This window comes from Melospiza melodia, chromosome 3, assembly GCF_035770615.1.
Source record: "Melospiza melodia melodia isolate bMelMel2 chromosome 3, bMelMel2.pri, whole genome shotgun sequence".
NCBI classification, from domain to species: domain Eukaryota; kingdom Metazoa; phylum Chordata; class Aves; order Passeriformes; family Passerellidae; genus Melospiza; species Melospiza melodia.
This window is the reverse complement of record NC_086196.1, coordinates 23,029,358-23,046,819: the sequence shown is the minus strand read 5'-3', so window position 1 is coordinate 23,046,819 and position 17,462 is coordinate 23,029,358. Positions and strand designations below refer to the sequence as shown.

At 43.7% G+C, this 17,462-nt stretch overlaps 1 protein-coding gene across 4 annotated transcripts in view; it reads left to right on the top strand.

Annotated features, from left to right (window-relative positions):
* The window catches only part of WASF1 (WASP family member 1), an 87,203-nt gene extending 78,158 nt beyond the window's left edge, over window positions 1-9,045 (top strand). For 3 of the 4 annotated variants that reach the window (XM_063151000.1, XM_063150997.1, XM_063150996.1), the window contains exons 4-9: window positions 488-641; window positions 1,477-1,594; window positions 2,395-2,567; window positions 4,531-4,710; window positions 6,010-6,647; window positions 8,136-9,045. In XM_063151000.1, coding sequence (XP_063007070.1) covers window positions 488-641; window positions 1,477-1,594; window positions 2,395-2,567; window positions 4,531-4,710; window positions 6,010-6,647; window positions 8,136-8,293 — 1,421 coding nt within the window. In that variant the 3' untranslated portion in view covers window positions 8,294-9,045. The remainder of the gene's footprint in view (window positions 1-487; window positions 642-1,476; window positions 1,595-2,394; window positions 2,568-4,530; window positions 4,711-6,009; window positions 6,648-8,135) is intronic. The other variant, XM_063150999.1, reaches the window with a different exon arrangement.
* The last annotated feature ends 8,417 nt before the right edge of the window (window positions 9,046-17,462 follow it).

The window sequence follows — 17,462 nt, the reverse complement described above, 5'->3', positions numbered from 1 at the left end:
GGCATCTCAGTGGGCCCTCAGTGGAACTGCTGCCTACATGCAAGGAATGCAAAGTTTGGCTTGCTGATACCATAAAGGTAAAATCTATACCTCAAGGTACAGAGCAGTTTTTCATAGCAAAAGGATTGTGAAATAGAGTTGGTAAATGTTATTAGGTACTTCTGAACTACTGAATGATATTTTACAGCTACAGTATGCAATTTGTTGAACTACTTAGGAGAGACATAGTTCTGATATCTGTTTAGGTGAGAAAAATTTCCTGTGAAGCTAAATAGAGGATGATGTGCTAGAACATTAGAGCCATGTTTGTCACACAGTCTGACAATATCTTGCCACGGCAATAGTGCTAGATGAATCTGTATTTGCTGTAAAAGGCCAAGATGCAAGCAGTAGTGCTTTATATTTCAACCAACATCAGGTAATTCCAGATTAATCCAAACAAAATGTATCTGGTGGGATTTTTTAAAATGGCAATGTCCCCTTTCAGTGTCACTGCAGGACATTACCATGAGAAAAGCTTTCCGGAGCTCCACGATTCAAGACCAGCAGCTGTTTGACCGCAAAACTCTGCCAATTCCTTTGCAAGAAACTTATGATATTTGTGAGCAGCCTCCTCCGCTTAACATTCTCACCCCTTACAGGTTAGTGAAACAAAATTGGTCCAAATCAATGCCTAGCTTATTTTATGTAATAGAGAGGATGTATCCAGGCACCTTGCTCACATGGAGTAGCGCTTGAATATTTAAAGAGCCAGACTAGAAAACTGTGAAGCTGCTGGAGGAATGAGAGCAGCAGAAGACATTGTAAGCATTGAAACTTTACTCCATTTTACTCAAATCTTAACTCAGTGTAACATGGTAGGAAAAAAGTAATTTTTAATTCTGTATTTATTAAACCATATAATGTACTTGCATGTGAAGTGAAGAAATTAAACAGGTAAGTGTGTAGAAAGAAGGGTCTTCAATGGAAATGAATATTGCTTGCTGTCCCAGAGATTCAATTTGAATCAGTAGCTGAACATAAGCAGCCACATAAAATTGCTCAATATTTTAACAGCAAGATTTGAGTTATTGGAGTGGGAGTTCTCTGATTTATGACACACTTTTTTTTGTGGGGGTTTTTTTTGGTGGTTTTTTTTTGTTGTTGTTGTTGTTGTTTTTTTGTTTTGGTTTTTTTTTTGTTGTTGTTGTTGTTGTGGGGGTTTTTTGTTGTTTTTTTGGTTGTTTTTTTTTTTTTTGTCTGGAGCTTGTGTTAAAGTTATCTTTCTAAAATTAGGACCTTGAATGCCAGGAAAGATAGTAAAAAGTGTTGGTGCAGAAGGTCACCTCTTTTGTGTTCCTCAGTAAAACATTTCAGGGTCTGAGATACTATATTGAGATACTATATATTCCTTAATATGCCCTTGCTTTGTCTTAATGTTTGGATTCATGTCTTGTCAAAGAAACAGTATGCTCTATTTGTGTCACTGTGTTTCAGGGATGATGGAAAAGAGGGTTTGAAGTTCTATACCAATCCTTCATATTTCTTTGATCTGTGGAAGGAAAAAATGTTGCAGGACACAGAGGACAAAAGAAAAGAAAAGAGGAAGCAGAAGGTACGTATGTTAACTTTATATGGCTTCTCTTTGTTTTTTCCTAGAACGGGTTTGCTTGCAGATGTGGTACTTTAATAACAGTGCAGACTTGACAAAGCCATCTATTCAACTAAAGCTGCTTGTATTCATTCAGTTCCACCAACTTAAACAATTAAATAATAATAATAATAGCAGCAGTAGTAAAATATTATAGAAGGACCTAAAGCTTTCACGCTGTCTTAACATAACCAACTTTTGCCAAAGTTTGTAAGTACTCTAGCAATAACTCAGAAAAGAAGGAGGAATCAGCAGGAGTAAAGAGTTTCACTTGAACATTTGTTTTGTAAGACAAAGTTTTGACAGTCTTACAGGTGAAAAAGCTTGAATGACATTCTAATAAATATGTTTAAACTAGAAAGAAATTAGTAGGAATAAAACACATTGCTTATATTTTCTTAAAATTAAACAAGCACTTTTGTAAATGGTAATGCTACTTTTTTATTTGACCATTATTCTGTATGTTTCATAGGCAGTAGAGAGAGTAAATATGAGTGTCAGATTTATAATTTGATTTCAGACTTAGAATGAAAAGCTACTTAAGCAGGTATTTTTCTCCATATTATCCAGGTTGTTAGCCACTAGTCTGATGTTTCTGGCTCTTACAAGTCTTTCTGGTCTACATATTATGTTTAGCCTGAAAGCAAATCTTTCTTGCATTGGAAATGAGATTGTTTTTCATAATTTTGTGGCTGATGTTTATATGCAAGTAATTAAAAACCACTGTCTCAGTTGTCAGTTTTGTTTGCACAACTCTCCTACAGCAGAAAAATCTAGATCGCCCTCACGAACCAGAGAAAGTGCCAAGGGCACCGCATGACAGACGGAGAGAGTGGCAGAAGCTAGCCCAAGGTCCAGAGCTGGCAGAAGATGATGCTAACCTCTTACATAAGCACATTGAAGTTGCTAATGGCCCAGCTTCACATTTTGAATCAAGGTTCCTTTTTGTTTTTTCTATCCTTTATGAAGTGTATTCATTCTGTGTAGTGAACATGCATGAGAAGCGGTCAGTGACGAGATGCTACTGTTCCCCTTGAAATGCACTGGAAATCACTGATTTAGCTTGATCAAAACTCAGTTTTGAAATTCTTAGTGTGTCTGTAAAGGAGTAGTTACTATGTTGTTGTTTTTAAGGGTACCATGTATCCTCATTGTATCCTTGAGGATGTGCTGTTCTCTGTAGCTTGATGGAAGTGTAGTGTCCCAGGTGTGTCACTGCATTCCAGTCCTGACCCACAAAATCCCCATTGTTCCAGCCTCTTGATTTTTCTTAAGAAGACACTGCCAAGACTATATCGTGTGTGTGATGTGAACAAACGTCCACTTGGAACTCAAATGAGAATGCTGAGCTTCCCTTTACTCTTGAACAAATCCCTGATTTGATTGACATTTCTGGTTATAGCCTATTACAAAATCCAACCTGTTGAATTCTCATTTCACAGCGTGTATTTGCTGGTGGCTAAAAGTAGCATTTCACATGGCAAACACCTGCTGTGCTTATGCTTCTGGTCTTGGTGCAAAATCAAGACCATTTTACCAGCCAAGAAACATCTAATAGCAAAGAGGGCTGACAAGTAATGTTAGGCAGTTTGGGGATAATTTTTTTGTTTGGGGGTTTCAGGTGTTTTGTTGGGTTTCTTTTAATTAAAAAGTATTCATTGTCCTCCCAAAACTGGTTAATTTTTTCCCCTATCTTTCTGTGGTCAAAAGCACACCATAAGAGAGTATTTTGTTTAGCTTTGTAAGGCCTTCAAACAAGCTCAGTAGTGATGGTGAGTAATTATGACAACTCTAGGAGAGAGTGTTTGTTGCCTGAAAAGTAGAAAAACCTGCTTGTAAAAAACTTAGCTCAATTCAGAATGGAAAATGCTCTCAGTGCGTTTCACTCAGTGGGGTACAAGTTAAGTTATGGTGATTAGCATTTTTCTAGGAATAGCTTTATAGAATCTCTGTAAGCTGCTGTGTCAAGTCATTGGCAGAAACATCTGCTTTCCTGCTGTCCTTTTGTTATGTTGTATGTCGGGTTCCACTTTAGACATGCTTGTTTTATATCCAGGACCCTGGCCTAAACCTTGATTATCTCAGTACTAGTAATGCAATTATTAATAATGCTGAAGTGCTTGGGAGCACTGCATGTGCAGAACATGTTGTTCAGATACAGAACAGCACCATACTTTGAAATAAATGAGAAAGATTTTCACCCCTGAAGAACTTAATAGGCTTAGGTACTACAGTGGTGGCAGTATGTGGAAACGTAGAGTGTTGCTCTACTAGTTGGAAAGTGTTCTACAAACACTTTTGCTCTGAATTTAATAGAATTTTTTAAAATAAAATTCAGTAATTGAATAGTTAATTGAAATTTACTAACTGATCAGATCCTTGATGTGCATCTAAAGTTGCCATTAACAAGTTGAATCATCTTTATTTAGTGCTAGTACTCAATAGTAGATATTGATTGAGTCCTGTGTCTATTAAAGCAGCGAGTTCTCTGTATATATTGGAATAAAGACCCTCTGACAGAAGTTCAGCTAAATTATTCAGTTGTAAATTCTACCACTCTTAACATCGATGGATGTTTCATAAATGTTGAAAAAGAAGAGGAGTTCTGATTGTATTGCTGTGTTTATTTAACTCAAAATAATGCGTCTAATAAACACTAAGGTCACACACATGGTGTAGAAACTATCTGATATACCTGTCAAAATCAAACCCTTGAGCTGCTAGAAGTAATGACAGGGAAAGTGGAATGAATTATTGAAAAGCCACACTGTTTAATATCCAACACTAGTGGAGAGAAGATACTTGCATTCAGAATCAGACTGAAGTGTAGCACAGCGGCTGAGGGCACTAATACTGCCTCCTACCGAAGGTGAATTGGATCATTTCTCCGTTTCTTACAGATCCCAGGCCTTCGTGGACCACATTGACGGGTCGTATTCCCTTTCTGCCCTGCCCTACAGCCAGATGTCGGAGCTGCTGAGCAGAGCCGAGGAGCGCGTGCTGGTGCGGCCCCACGAGCCGCCGCCGCCGCCCCCCATGCACGGCACCGCCGAGGCCAAGCCCGTGCCCCCCTGCGTCAGGTACCGGCCCCGGGGCCACGTGCCCTTCTCCTGGGGCTGCTGTGGTTATCCAACCCCTGCCAATAGCTGTCAGCATTATTGCTGTGCTGCCCATGAACCCCAGCGTGCCCGCAGGAACAGGGCCGCCGGGAGCTGGGTGGGAAGGCCGGCACCTAAATCCCATAGGGTGGAGAAAAGCCTCAGCTTGCCATCAGCACTGCGACCGTGTTGCCTTCTGAGTTAAATGGCAAGACCAAAAACTATATGGAAAATGCTTCTGTGAAATATGTTGGCATTTCAGGATGTAGCTTTGGAGTTTTGGAAATTTGTACAACTGGGATGTGTTTCAGCCTACATGAAAGGAAGAATATATCACAGTAAGACAGCTGTCAAAACTATGTATTCATTGCATTTGCTAAATTGTAAGTGCTTCTCTCTCCCAAAGTGTTTTTTTTTTTCCCTACTTCTTTGTACCTTTTCAGAAGTGGATACGTACCTAGAATATTTTCTGGAGATGAAAATTTCTTTGTCACTCCCCTTTTTTTTTATACCAAAAGTGGTCAGGCACATACAACTTAGAATAGTGGATAGCTAATTCAGATGGGATTGTTACATCAGCAAGATGTTAGTCTCTTGAAATGGGTGATATTCGCTGCTTAGGAGATCATACACAAAAATGCATAACTCTTTAGATTAATTTACCACAACAGTTTAAAGAAATCCTCTAGTGGTCTTTCAGGAAAATAAATTTACTGTTCTCTCTTGTTTCTTCAGTTCACCTATTTATTGTCCTGTAATGAGTATCTAGCATATAACTGTACCTCTCTGTATGCAGTCCTTTGATGACCTTTAATATTAGTCTCACTCATTTTTTCATCACACCTTAAGTATATATATTTCAAATTAACTTGTTCTCATTGTTTGCATTGTTTTGGTTTGGTTTTAAAGTTCTATGAACCAAAACAGTTCATCGACTGCTAGTTCCCTGACTTGAGAAAAATAATTTGGATTTACTTAGGGACAACAGGGAAGAATTATATCAAAGGTATAGGAAATCTTCGAGCAAGATGCACTGTATAAGAACATAGATTTGATTAATAGCTGAATTTGAGCAGAGGTCTTTTGGAAACCCATTGCAAGCTCCATACTGAAAATTAGACATTCTTATTTATGAGGTGTGGACAAACACCCTGAAATCATCATGGTACATAATGCTCTTTAATGCCCAGGTTTCAATGTTCTAAAGTTGCACAAGTTAATCTATTACTATTTTTCCACTCTCTAGCTCTCATATCTTTGTTCTGTTATTGGATGTTGCAGTTCTACTCCTGGCTTGGTAGAAAATCGTCCTCAGTCACCAGCAACAGGCAGAACACCGGTGTTTGTGAGCCCCACTCCTCCTCCTCCACCACCGCCACCTCTCCCATCCGCCTTGTCGACTTCATCCTTAAGAGCTGCAATGACTTCCACCCCTCCACCCCCAGTCCCACCGCCACCACCCCCTCCCACAGCTGCTCTGCAGGCCCCAGCTGTGCCGCCTCCGCCAGCTCCTCTCCAGATAGCTCCCGGAGTTCTTCATCCAGCTCCGCCTCCAGTGGCTCCTCCCCTAGCACAGCCCTCTCCCCCTGTCGCCAGAGCCGCCCAGGTGTGCGAAGCTCTGCCTGTTCACCCGGTTCCTCCACAAGCTGAAGTTCAGGGACTTCCTCCACCACCCCCACCTCCTCCCCTGCCGCCTCCTGGCATCCGACCCTCCTCCCCTGTCACAGTTGCAAACCTCTCTCACCCTCCTCCTGTCCTGCACCCTCCTGCCACAACCATTGTCCCTGGCCCTCATGCACCCATAATGCCTCCATCTCCACCATCCCAAGTGATTCCTGCTCCTGAGCCCAAACGCCATCCTTCAACTCTGCCTGTGATCAGTGATGCTAGGAGCGTTCTGCTGGAAGCAATACGGAAAGGTAACGTTGCCTATTACACAGCAAACAGAACCATCTCAGAAACCTGCTACATACACGTGACCTTTGAGACATGGAATATTTCACATGTGTAGGAAGTTACAGGAATGCATCTCAAGTCCGTTTCTGTTTTCTATCCCCTACAGTGTATACATTGCCAAGTAGACAGGTTTTTTTCAATTCGTAATTTCACTTATCAGATGTTTAGTTTGGATGGCAAACCTGGTTCTCTGTGGAAGTTAGATTACAGAAAAAAGTACGTGTGTTTGTAGATGATCTGTGGAGATTATCTTTCCATTTCCGTTTACCTGCAAATGTAACTATTTCTGATCATCTACAAATTGTGTAGAAGACAAAAACATTGGTTTTCACAGACTGTTAGATAAAAGCGAAACTGATAATTGGCATTGGAATTTTGATCATCTGTCACTGTATTACAAGATATAAGTGACATTCAGAAATTATTGCTGAAGACCTCAAGCTGTTTAGTATCTGATCTGGACACTGATGTCAGTGCAGTAGTGGAGCAGCCTTTGCATTGCAAGGTGCCCATGGCAGAGTGCGAGAGAAGGGCAGAGCTGCAGGGCAGTGTTTTCCTGATGATCTCATGAGGAGCTGTGTGTGCCAGCTGTACCTTCCAGCTTATGGTGCCCATGGCCATGAAAATCCCCACTGGCATCGGAACACGCACATTGGTGTGTGCTGCTGTTTGATGGTGCGGTGTCTTTCAGGAGTTAAGATCTCTCAAATGTTTCAAGTGCTACATTCTTCTTCTCTTCCCCTGCACTGTAGCACAGCACAGAATCTGTGTGGTACTGTAATATCAGCAGATAGGCCATAACACTAATTCGAAATATTTTTGCATGCCTATATGCACATGAATTGGTAACATCATTGAAATCTAAAGAAATGTTGACAACAGCTACACATTGTCTACACATTTTCATGTACAACAGGGGTACATGAAAATGTGTAGACAATGTCAGCAAAAATGAGAAAATAGAGCCTGCTGGTATAATCTTGGTGATTGCTGAGAACACTTTTGACCGAGTCATACCCAAAAAACAGAGGCTTGAGTTACCACAGCTTTGATATCCAAGTAATACTTTATCCCAAACCAAATCATTACATGATAAAAAAAAAAGAGTTACAAGAGGTCCTGTCTTCAGGACAAATCGCTATAAACTTTCATTAAAATTATGAATAGAGAGTCTAAAAAATGCAAATAGCAAAATCACTTAGAGTGGTACTAAAAATGTATTTTAATAGAAAATCAGAACCAGGATATTGTAGTAGACAGACTCAAGATCTTGTCTGCCACTGCAATTCTGACATTCTTCTCTTTAAAAGCTTGACAAAAAAAATTCAACCTGAGCAGGACAGCATCCTGTGTATTCATTTTCGATTGCAAAGCATTCTGTGAATCATGACCTAGATCCATGTGCAGTGGGGAAGGAGGAGGGTGACATGTTTGTGCTCTGCTGTTCCCAGGCATTCAGCTCCGCAAAGTGGAGGAGCAGCGGGAGCAAGAAGCGAAGCACGAGCGCATTGAGAACGACGTCGCCACCATCCTCTCCCGTCGCATCGCTGTGGAGTACAGTGACTCAGAAGATGATTCAGAATTTGATGAAGTAGATTGGCTAGAGTAAAATTATTACATTGCTGTACACTGCAAAATCGAATGCTAATGTCCATTGTGGTGCTTGTTCTTTGGAAGTTTGATGGTCATTTCTAGTGTTTTTTGTATTCTTTTCTTAACATAATTAATCCATGTTTTTCTACTTTTCAGTTTACAAAGAGCTCCTAGTGCATCTTCAAAACTAAATGTTTTACAGTGGCTTTTCTTACACATCTCTTTTGAAAGAACATACTTTGTTCCAATAGACCACTAAGTATTAAGCATGGGCAGCTGTTGGTAGAGTAGCAGTTTCAATTTTTTGGCATATCTTAACTGTGCACTTTGTGAATTTTAAGTTGATGAAGGCAACTGAGATTGACATTCCAAGGGCAGCTGTATGTACTAATGAGCCTTATTCCACTTCTGATAGTGTTTTAAAACATTAAACCTAGCTATCAAAATATCACTGCCTCGATCACACCTGTATACTAAAAGTACATATAGTTAGCAGCACTGAACACACTGAAAAGCAAATGGGTCTTTGGGGGGGTTTATTATTGTTTTATTGTTGTTTTTAAATAATTATGGCCTTATTTGAATGTTTAGAGATTCCCCTTCCCTTCTTCCCTCCCAGGTACATATTGTGTGGTACTATTTTTGCCTGCATAATAAAAGTTTAAAGTTTTTTTTTCCTTGTGAAATCTTTTGACTTAAACATGCTGTGTAACTTATGTAACTGTTAAAATAACAGTTTGATTTAATAAATGGTTCATTTTAAATGTTCCTGGGTGTTGGTCTTTCAATGAAGCCTGCTTTTCACTGGTGTACCTGAGAGATCCTTGGTTTTCAGTATTTAATCTGTGGTGTACAAAGTTAAAGTATTTTCTCATCAGTGTATCTTGATGAGATGCAACAGTTAAAATCATGATTGATGAAAGATGATTTTTAAGTGCTGTCTAGCAGTGCAGTGCATGTTTTGCACATCTTTTGTGTTTCTCTTCCCTGGAATAACTCCTTCAAGTCTGAGCACATAGTCGAAAGCCTGTTGAGAAGGGAAGCGTGAGAGGGTGCAGGAGCTCTCTTATCCTGTCATCTTGTTCCTGGAAGATGGAATCCTGTAATAGAGGATAAGAAGTCTTGAAGGTCAGATTGAGATTTCTTGAAGGTAAACATTAAATGTTCTGTGTGTTACAAACCAGCTTGCAGGGACATGTGCTTGATAGCCTTCTCTTGGAACTGGGCAAAACTCCCGAGGGATACTCTGGGGTAGGAGCAGTGTACAGCAACCGTTCCAGCTTCTCTGTCACCATCTCAGCCTCCAGTGGGATTTTGCACATGGCCTGCTGTACTCAAGACTTTCAGCTGCAGCAGTAACACCTTGGTTAGTTTTGTGGAAGAAAAAATATTGTCACAATTTGTGAATCTGCATCTTTGTAACTATGGCTGCAGATTTGTGTGCCCTGCTCTCTCTTGAGTTTTTTCACTGTTACACCATCTGGTTTGTTCTGTTCTTCTCCATTGACTCCCCAAGTGTGTGTCCTGCTTAACCCCTCATTGTAATGGTAAAGAAAGGATGTCAGAGCCACTTCTGCATATTTGATGGTGTTTCCTGGATCTCAGTAATCCTAACTCACCAAACCTAACTTGTCCAGAAGCTAAATGTGGGATCCTATTGTTGCAGCTGTAAAGATTTGAGATCATAAAGCAAAGTGCACTGTATGCAACCACAGCTCCCCTTTAGCCAGGGACCAAGATCTGCACTCCAGGCAGCTGAAAAGAACCTGAATTTCATGTGTAGTTAGTTCTGCCATTCACAAAATTTCATTTTAACTGATATTTATACCCATTCCTTGCACAACTCTCTATAAACTGATTTTTCTGGTGGGTATCACAGAAAGCAGCCTACATTGCCACTTAAATGGAGCAGCAGTATTTCTGTACCCAGGCTCTAACTGTTCGAATTAGAGCATCTCACCATCATGCCTGCATTGGTGGGTGTGCTCTGAGTGTGTCCAGGAACTGTGAACTGCATATAACTTACATAAAATGAAGAAAAAGGGAAGAAATTAAAGCAAAAAAACACCCTTACTGTAACTGCAGCTATCACATAGCAGACTTGAAGGTATTAAAAAAAAAAATTCTTATTGACAAATAGCTGTTATTGACTGTTTTGCTGTCCTGCTGATTAATAGTATCCCTTCCAAGCTGGTACCCAGGGCAGATAAAGCACTCATGTAATATGACACAGTCACACAAAGTAATGAACCTTGCCTGTGAAAAGTCAAGAGTTAAATTCAGTTAACATTTCAAAGGCAGGATTCTTGGCCTTCTGCCACTGCTACAGCTATCTGCCATAGCAACTAGTCTCCAGATAGCAATAGCATGATTCACTAGTAGCAAGAGGTGATTGTTGAATTTGAATATTTGTGTTTGTAGATCAGCTCCCAAGCCATGCATTTGCAGTCTTGGAGATTTGTGTCCCTCTTACTGTGGTCTCCAGCCGCCTTTCTCGTTTGGTGGAATGCTGTGAGGAGGGCTGCTGGGCTCTTCATGCCTGTGATTAGATGTGTAATAGATTATTGATTGCTTTGTCTTGTAAGGTATTAAATCAAGATTTCTGTATTGAACTGTTTACGGAGTCTGTTGTTTACCTCTGTACATTTGCAGCGGCTGGTTAAAACCAAGGCTTGAAGTCTGACGCAAAAATAATGTGTCAGTAATGTTCCATATAAGTGAAGAGAAACCTTTGTCTTCACCCTTTTCTCAAACTGTAATCTGGGACAGTTAAAAATTATTTACCTCTCCTACTGAGAATGGGGGGCAGGGGGGAAGAACAATATAAAGTGCATAGAAGAAACAAAATCTGCTTGGTGGCAGATGACTAGGGAGGTGCAGAATTGGTCACTCGGGGGTTTTATCAAAAGATAAAACAGTAACAATGCAGCTATCGTGGACAAACCAAAAACAAATCAGTAAATGGAAGAGAACAAGGACTGAAGAAGCAAAAATTAAAAAGAGACATAATTTTGGAGTTTTTTTGTAGCAGTGTGATATGAACAGTAACCATTAAATACTAGATATTATTAAGGGATTATGTTATCTCTCAGTAAAGTGGGATTTTGAAATCAGGAGGAATTAAAAGGCCTTTAATCGATAAAATTATTCTTTTGTTCATGTTACATGGGAGTGCACTCCTCAGGATTTAGGTGGACACTGGCACACCATTGACTGTCCGGGACCCAAGTGTGCCAACAGGTACCCACAGTCCCCAAGGCTTTGCAACAGACTCATCAGGGTGATGGAACTATCCTGGCTTGGATGCAGCTGCTCCCCCTGAAGTGCATCCCACGGGATTTCCCTGGGGCTGTGAGCCTTTGTCTGCCTGGAGAATGCAGATGGAAACAGACTCTGCCATACTCAGTGTCCCCAGCCCATGGATCGCCACGAGAGGGGCTCAGGATGGTGCAGAAGGCCCTGTTTAGCAGGCGGGAGCAGCTCGCAGCAGCATTCCCACAGCAGTGCGGGTTACGGCAGCAGCAGAGCCCCGATCCCGGCACTGCCACAAACCGCGGCGGTTCCAAGGGGAGGCACGGAGGCAAAGCCTCGGCCCCGGCTCTGCTGCCCAGGGCTGCGCCAGCGAGATCTGACAGAAATTCGACTCGAGCTCCATCAAGTGTCCGCTTTGTCTCCTCAGCTGCAGGCCAGAATGGGTTTTACTCTTCCCCGATCCTCTTCTGCAGATGCGGGCATTTAACACCAGGAGAGGAATCACAATCAGAGACCAGGGGCAGCAGCAACAGCGATCTCCCTTTTTGTCACCTCTGCCAATTGTCCCCTCTCCTTTCCCCTCCTGGCCACTTTTCACACTTGAAGGATTCTCGGGGCTGGGAGTCTGCCCACAGAAGCCTTTCACACGCCCTTTGTGGCTGCAGGTGGGAGAGACCTCCCTGATTCCCAAACTGCTTCCTGAGCACACACCAGCCCTCGGTAGAGGTGAGTTCCCTCCATCTGTCCTCTGAGCTGCTTGGGACTGCTCTCCCCTCCCTCGTCCAGCCCCAGTGGGCTGGGTCGGGTTTGGGTGTTTCAAAGGCAGGTTCCTGGCGGCTCGGGGATTGCTTTTTGCAGCTCCCGTGAGCCGGGGCTTGGCCGGCAGCACCGCCAGGCACTGCCCAGGAGCAGGCAGGGCATTCTCATCCCCAGCCCAGCTGCTGCTGGAAGAGGACACACGGACAAGCCTCAGGAAATGGGCACTGGGGTACAGAGCAGATATAGCGAGGCTTTTCCCCCCTGCTGATTCCCGTGCCTGGAGAATGGGCTCTGCCGCATTACTCATCGCTCATGTTCCTCAGCTGCCAGCACCCCTTGACAGCAGCATCAGTAACAGCCTCTAAAGAAAATTGCATCCATCCCATTTCGTCTAAATTCTTATTTTTACCGTATTTGCAGGCTCTGAGCAATTGCTCCAGCTGCCTTCTTTTGACAACTGAAAGTGTCTGGGTACAGATCAGAGAAGTCATCAAGCATCTCTCACCAAAATACTGATAAGTACCAATACTGAAAAGTACCAAATGGGGCTGAGTATTCCCCGTACGTTTCTTTACCTGATGGTTCAGTAACTTCCCTTTCAGACACAAGACAGCTGAGTGCCCCCTACAGACAGGTCCTTTTCATTTCCCACCTCCCCCATTTTAATGCCTTCGATGTCAGTGTTCTTTATTGCAAAACTTGTGACATTTTCGCACAGTTTCACTGCAGTGTTATTCCAAGAAAAGCTGAAAAAATACCTCCCTTTCATGAGATCTTCCACTGTGTTTTAGCCACTTCTACTCCTCTGCAAGGCATTTCCTTCACCACAATTTTAAAATCTCAGAGCAGGTCTCCTTCTCAACCCACCCCAGTGTTTCCTGTGGAACAAGATCCATGCTCAGTGTCATATTATCACAGCTTGATCTTGCACTTCAGTATCAGCCAGAAATAACTCCAGAAACTGCCTGAGACTTCTAACCTTGTGAGAAAGCAGCTCTCAGCCTGGGTCTTGGCATGCTAGCGTAGTTTAGAAATTCCCCTTCATGCCAAGCAAATGCTGGAGGCTGGATTTTTCCCAGTTGCATTTTGGCAAAGCCAAAACCAGCTTGTAAGCATCACCAGCAGGACACAGAGCCCCACACAGGGATGGAGGAGATCATCAAGCAGCCTGGGCAAGAGGCTGTCCCTCACTGCAGCCCAGATAAGGATGCATCTTCTGGGTTTTAAAAGCACAAAGAAGTTAGCAGTGCTCCCAAAGAAGTTAGACAGGACAGGTGTTCCCCACAAGCCAGCATCCTTTGCTGGTCAGTGGGGATCCTGGCAGTAATCCAGCTGTGGTTAATTAGGAGAAAACATGAGGACTCCTTTGCTCCTGTGTACTTTGTTCCCTGCATGATGGCTGTGCATCCCAGCACCTGCCAGGGACTTTTCAGTGCCAATGATTTTCTTTGGATGAATCAGAGGTAGAAAGAGCAACTCAAACCCTGTTCCCACAGCAAAGAGAGTCCAGCTCTGGGAGCAGCCAAATCTCTCTGGGCTTCCCAGACGGCTCCCCCAACTCTCTGTAGATCCCTCTGATGAAGACCTCTAGGGTCACATGGAAAAGTTACCACCCTAAATCCCAGAAATGTTAAGGCCAGGCTTTGATGCCTCCTTGGATTTTGAAGATTTCCACTGACTTGACACTTCTCTGCAGCTTGCAAATCCCAGGATGTGAGGTTCTCCTGAAGAACCTGCAAATGGGGGTACAGCCAGCCCTATCCCCACAGTGCTGACTCCACATCCCTTGAAACCAGGAGGCATTTTTGGGAAGATGTGTGCTGAAGCTCTGCCCCAGCAGTGGCCACAGTCACAAGACTTGAGAAGATCCCACAAGGGCAAGGTTGAAGGGGCTCCCATGGCTGCAGCCCCACATGACCATCACCCCTCATTCAGACATCACAAATTCCTGCTGGAGCACCCTCTGTCAGCCACATCAGCTCCCAGTGCTGGCCAGCCAGTGACACCTGTAAGAAATGTTTAGCAGAGGTCTGCTGGCAAAACATCACCCCTCCCAACACACATGGGAGCAATTACTTCTTCAGGTTTTTAGTCTGTTTAAATAGTCCTCATATTCTCCATAAATTTCATTAGCTGGATTTATGTAGTCTCTAAACTGCAGTATTATGGGCACAGCAGGAAATTATTTGCTGTTCTGGTGAAAATGAGTATTTCCTAGTTTTGTCAATGCAGGGAATTACATTATCAGGGAAATAATAACCAGCTGAACTGAAGGAGGGTTTGATTCATGGTAATTACTGATTATATGCAGATTACTTTATGGCTTTAATTCTTTGGTCTCCCACTGTTTGCTTGCTAAACCTCTAAAAAAAAAAAAAAGGCAGTGAGCATATGAGAGTCTTGTTTGTAAGGCAAATTACAGAAGCTAATTTGTTGATTACATGAAAGGAAGCAGAGCTCTGCACAGACCAGGACAGCAGTGGGAAGGAGCCAGCAGAGAGCTGTGCTTGCATCCATCCTGGGCTGCAGCCACTTCTGTGCTGCTCTCCAGCACCCATTTCATATACCCAAGATTGCCAGCCTAACCTGTGCTTAGGGCTGGTTCCACTGGGGCAACAGCAGGGCTGGAGGTGCTCTGTGCCCTTTGTCTTTCACCCCTGTTCAGCAGGGGGAGATAAGGGGATGTATCAATTCATTTGTGATCAATGCACCTGAAAACATTTCTTCCAATTCAGTGCAACCACCAGGCCCTTGCAAACCTTCAGTTTTAACTAGCACTATGCTTTAAGGCATCAGAAGCTGGTTAGCAAACTGCTGCTTTTGACAGAAAGCCATACAAAAATAGAGCAGAGCATCACCACTGCTTCTCAGACACTCCTGCTTTTCCAAAACAGCTTTTCTCTTACTTCCTACTGCAAACCTTCAGCAGACTTGCAATCCCCAGGGACGAAACTAGCCTTTTGATCTCATATATTATTCTTAGCATTGCTGGAGCAAAATTTCAGACCGTGTTCTCTCTGCAAGGGGGAGATGGGGAGCAAGACCCTGCTCCTGCTGCCTCCCTGCCTGGGAAGCTCCTTCACTCCCACTGTGCCCAGGGCAGCATGCTGATTGCATACTGCATTTATTCCTAAAATACATAGCTATGCCCTCTCGTGTGAAATGCAGGTGCTGGGGTTTGCATCAGAAAGCATCCCCCTGTGTCAGAGCAGGCTCAGAAGCACGGCTGGGTGCTCCACAGTGCCTGGGTGCATTTGTCTGCAGCCGCTTCAGCACACGTGCCAGCTGGGCTCCCGCAGCTGCCAGCACTTTATTTAACAGATGAAAGGGAGAAGGAGGGAAAGCACTGTAATTGCCAGCCCAAAAGACAGCGCTCTGTGTCAGGCAGGCCTGCCTGCACCCCTGGGGGTGTCAGTGCAGAGGAGCAGGGGTGAATAGCAGCTGTTGAATCCATCAAGACTGGATGGCACTTCCAGCCCTTGTGAGCTCTGCCTTCATCATGACACGGTGCAGGGCCAAATCCAGGCTCTGGGATAAAGGGTTGGCACCACCAACATCCCTTTGGGAGCCTCCAGAAAAGCACGCTGTCCCCTTGGTCAGTACCAGCCATGACGGCTCCCCCAGCCCAAATATGGGGCAGTACTGTTCCTTCACAGAGTAATAGAACAGGAGTGGGTAGGGTTGGAAGGAACCTTAGAGATCATCCAATCCCTCTGGCATGGGCAGGGACACCCTCCACTAGACCAGACTGCTCAAGGTCCCATCCAACCTGACCTTGAGCACGGCCAAGCATGGGGCACCCACGGCTCCTTTGGGCAACCTGCTCCAGTGTCTCACCAGCCTCACACTGGAGAATTTCTTCCTTATATCTAGTCTAATCTCTTCACTTTAAAGCCTTTAAAGCCTTTTAACCTTTGTCGTAAATCCACATTACCATTGTCCCTGAGTCTACATTACCCCCCTCACTAGTAAAGACTCCCTTTCTGAATGCAAAAGTGCAAAAATCCTTGGCTGTTCCCAATGCCCCAGCAGATGAAACATCCTGACTCTGTGCCCCTCTGTGTTCTGCAAAGCAGAACCCCACTGAAGGGACAGTGTCTTCAGAAGTGGTCCTCATTCCTGCCATAATATCCACGGGTGTGTTTCAGCCTCTGTGTTTTGGGCAGATGGATGCACCAGCAGACTTGGATCTGCCTGTGCAGCATGGCCACCCTTTGGAATGCTGAACTTTCCGTTCTCCCTTTGCAGGTCATATGTCTTTAGGAGAAAGATGCATGCCCCTTTATGCTGACCAGTAAGAGCCGTTCATCACCACCCTCTCATTTATCCTATTTCAGTGCAAGAATAATAATTAAATGGTAATTATAATGAAAGAAATGCTATTTAAAGTGAAATATTTTCCTTTTGGCCGTTTGCTATGGAAAGGCCGCTTCTTCCTCTGCTGTTTCACCAACACCCACGGTCAGATAATATTTGATGAACCACCACAAATTAGGATGCAGCCGACGTCTCGGTTTGCGCTGTTTGTGCCTGGAGACGGTGTGTGTGCTGTTTTGCTTTATCACAGAGCTGGCTGCCCCCGGGGTTAACCACAAACCCACAAACCCCTTCAGGCCGTGCCGAGCACCGCCTGGATGCCGGCACCCAAAAATCCCCCGGGTTCCCGCCGGGAGGAGCGGGCGGCGGGGATGCGCATCGGGAGGTGGCAGCATTTCACCGCAGCGCCTTGCCCAGCCGCGGTGTGTGCTCGAGAGAAAATCAGCACCTTTCAATCCTTTTGGCATATCGTCCAAGTATGCCGTACTTTCCATTTGCTACTTGTTGCTTGTGGGGGTCCCAGTTGTTGGTTTTTCTGGGTGTGGATTGAAGGCACTTGAGACAGTAATTCATGTTTGGACCCAGGTGTTTATTATTCCTCATCAATAAAACAGTCTCACTACTGTGAGTTCAGCTGCTTTTCATTAGAAGGCACAAAATGGCCAACAATCGCTTGTTACAAGGTCTTTAAAGACTAAACTAACCAATTAACAGCTGACACCTAGATTATTTCCCCTTTTTACCCAATAACTGATCCCAAACATCCTGCAATGTGGACTTTTCTGCCCAATTACAAAATACCACCCAAACCCATGAAGAGGAAGGAAGAAGAAGCATGAAGAAGAAACCCAGGACTA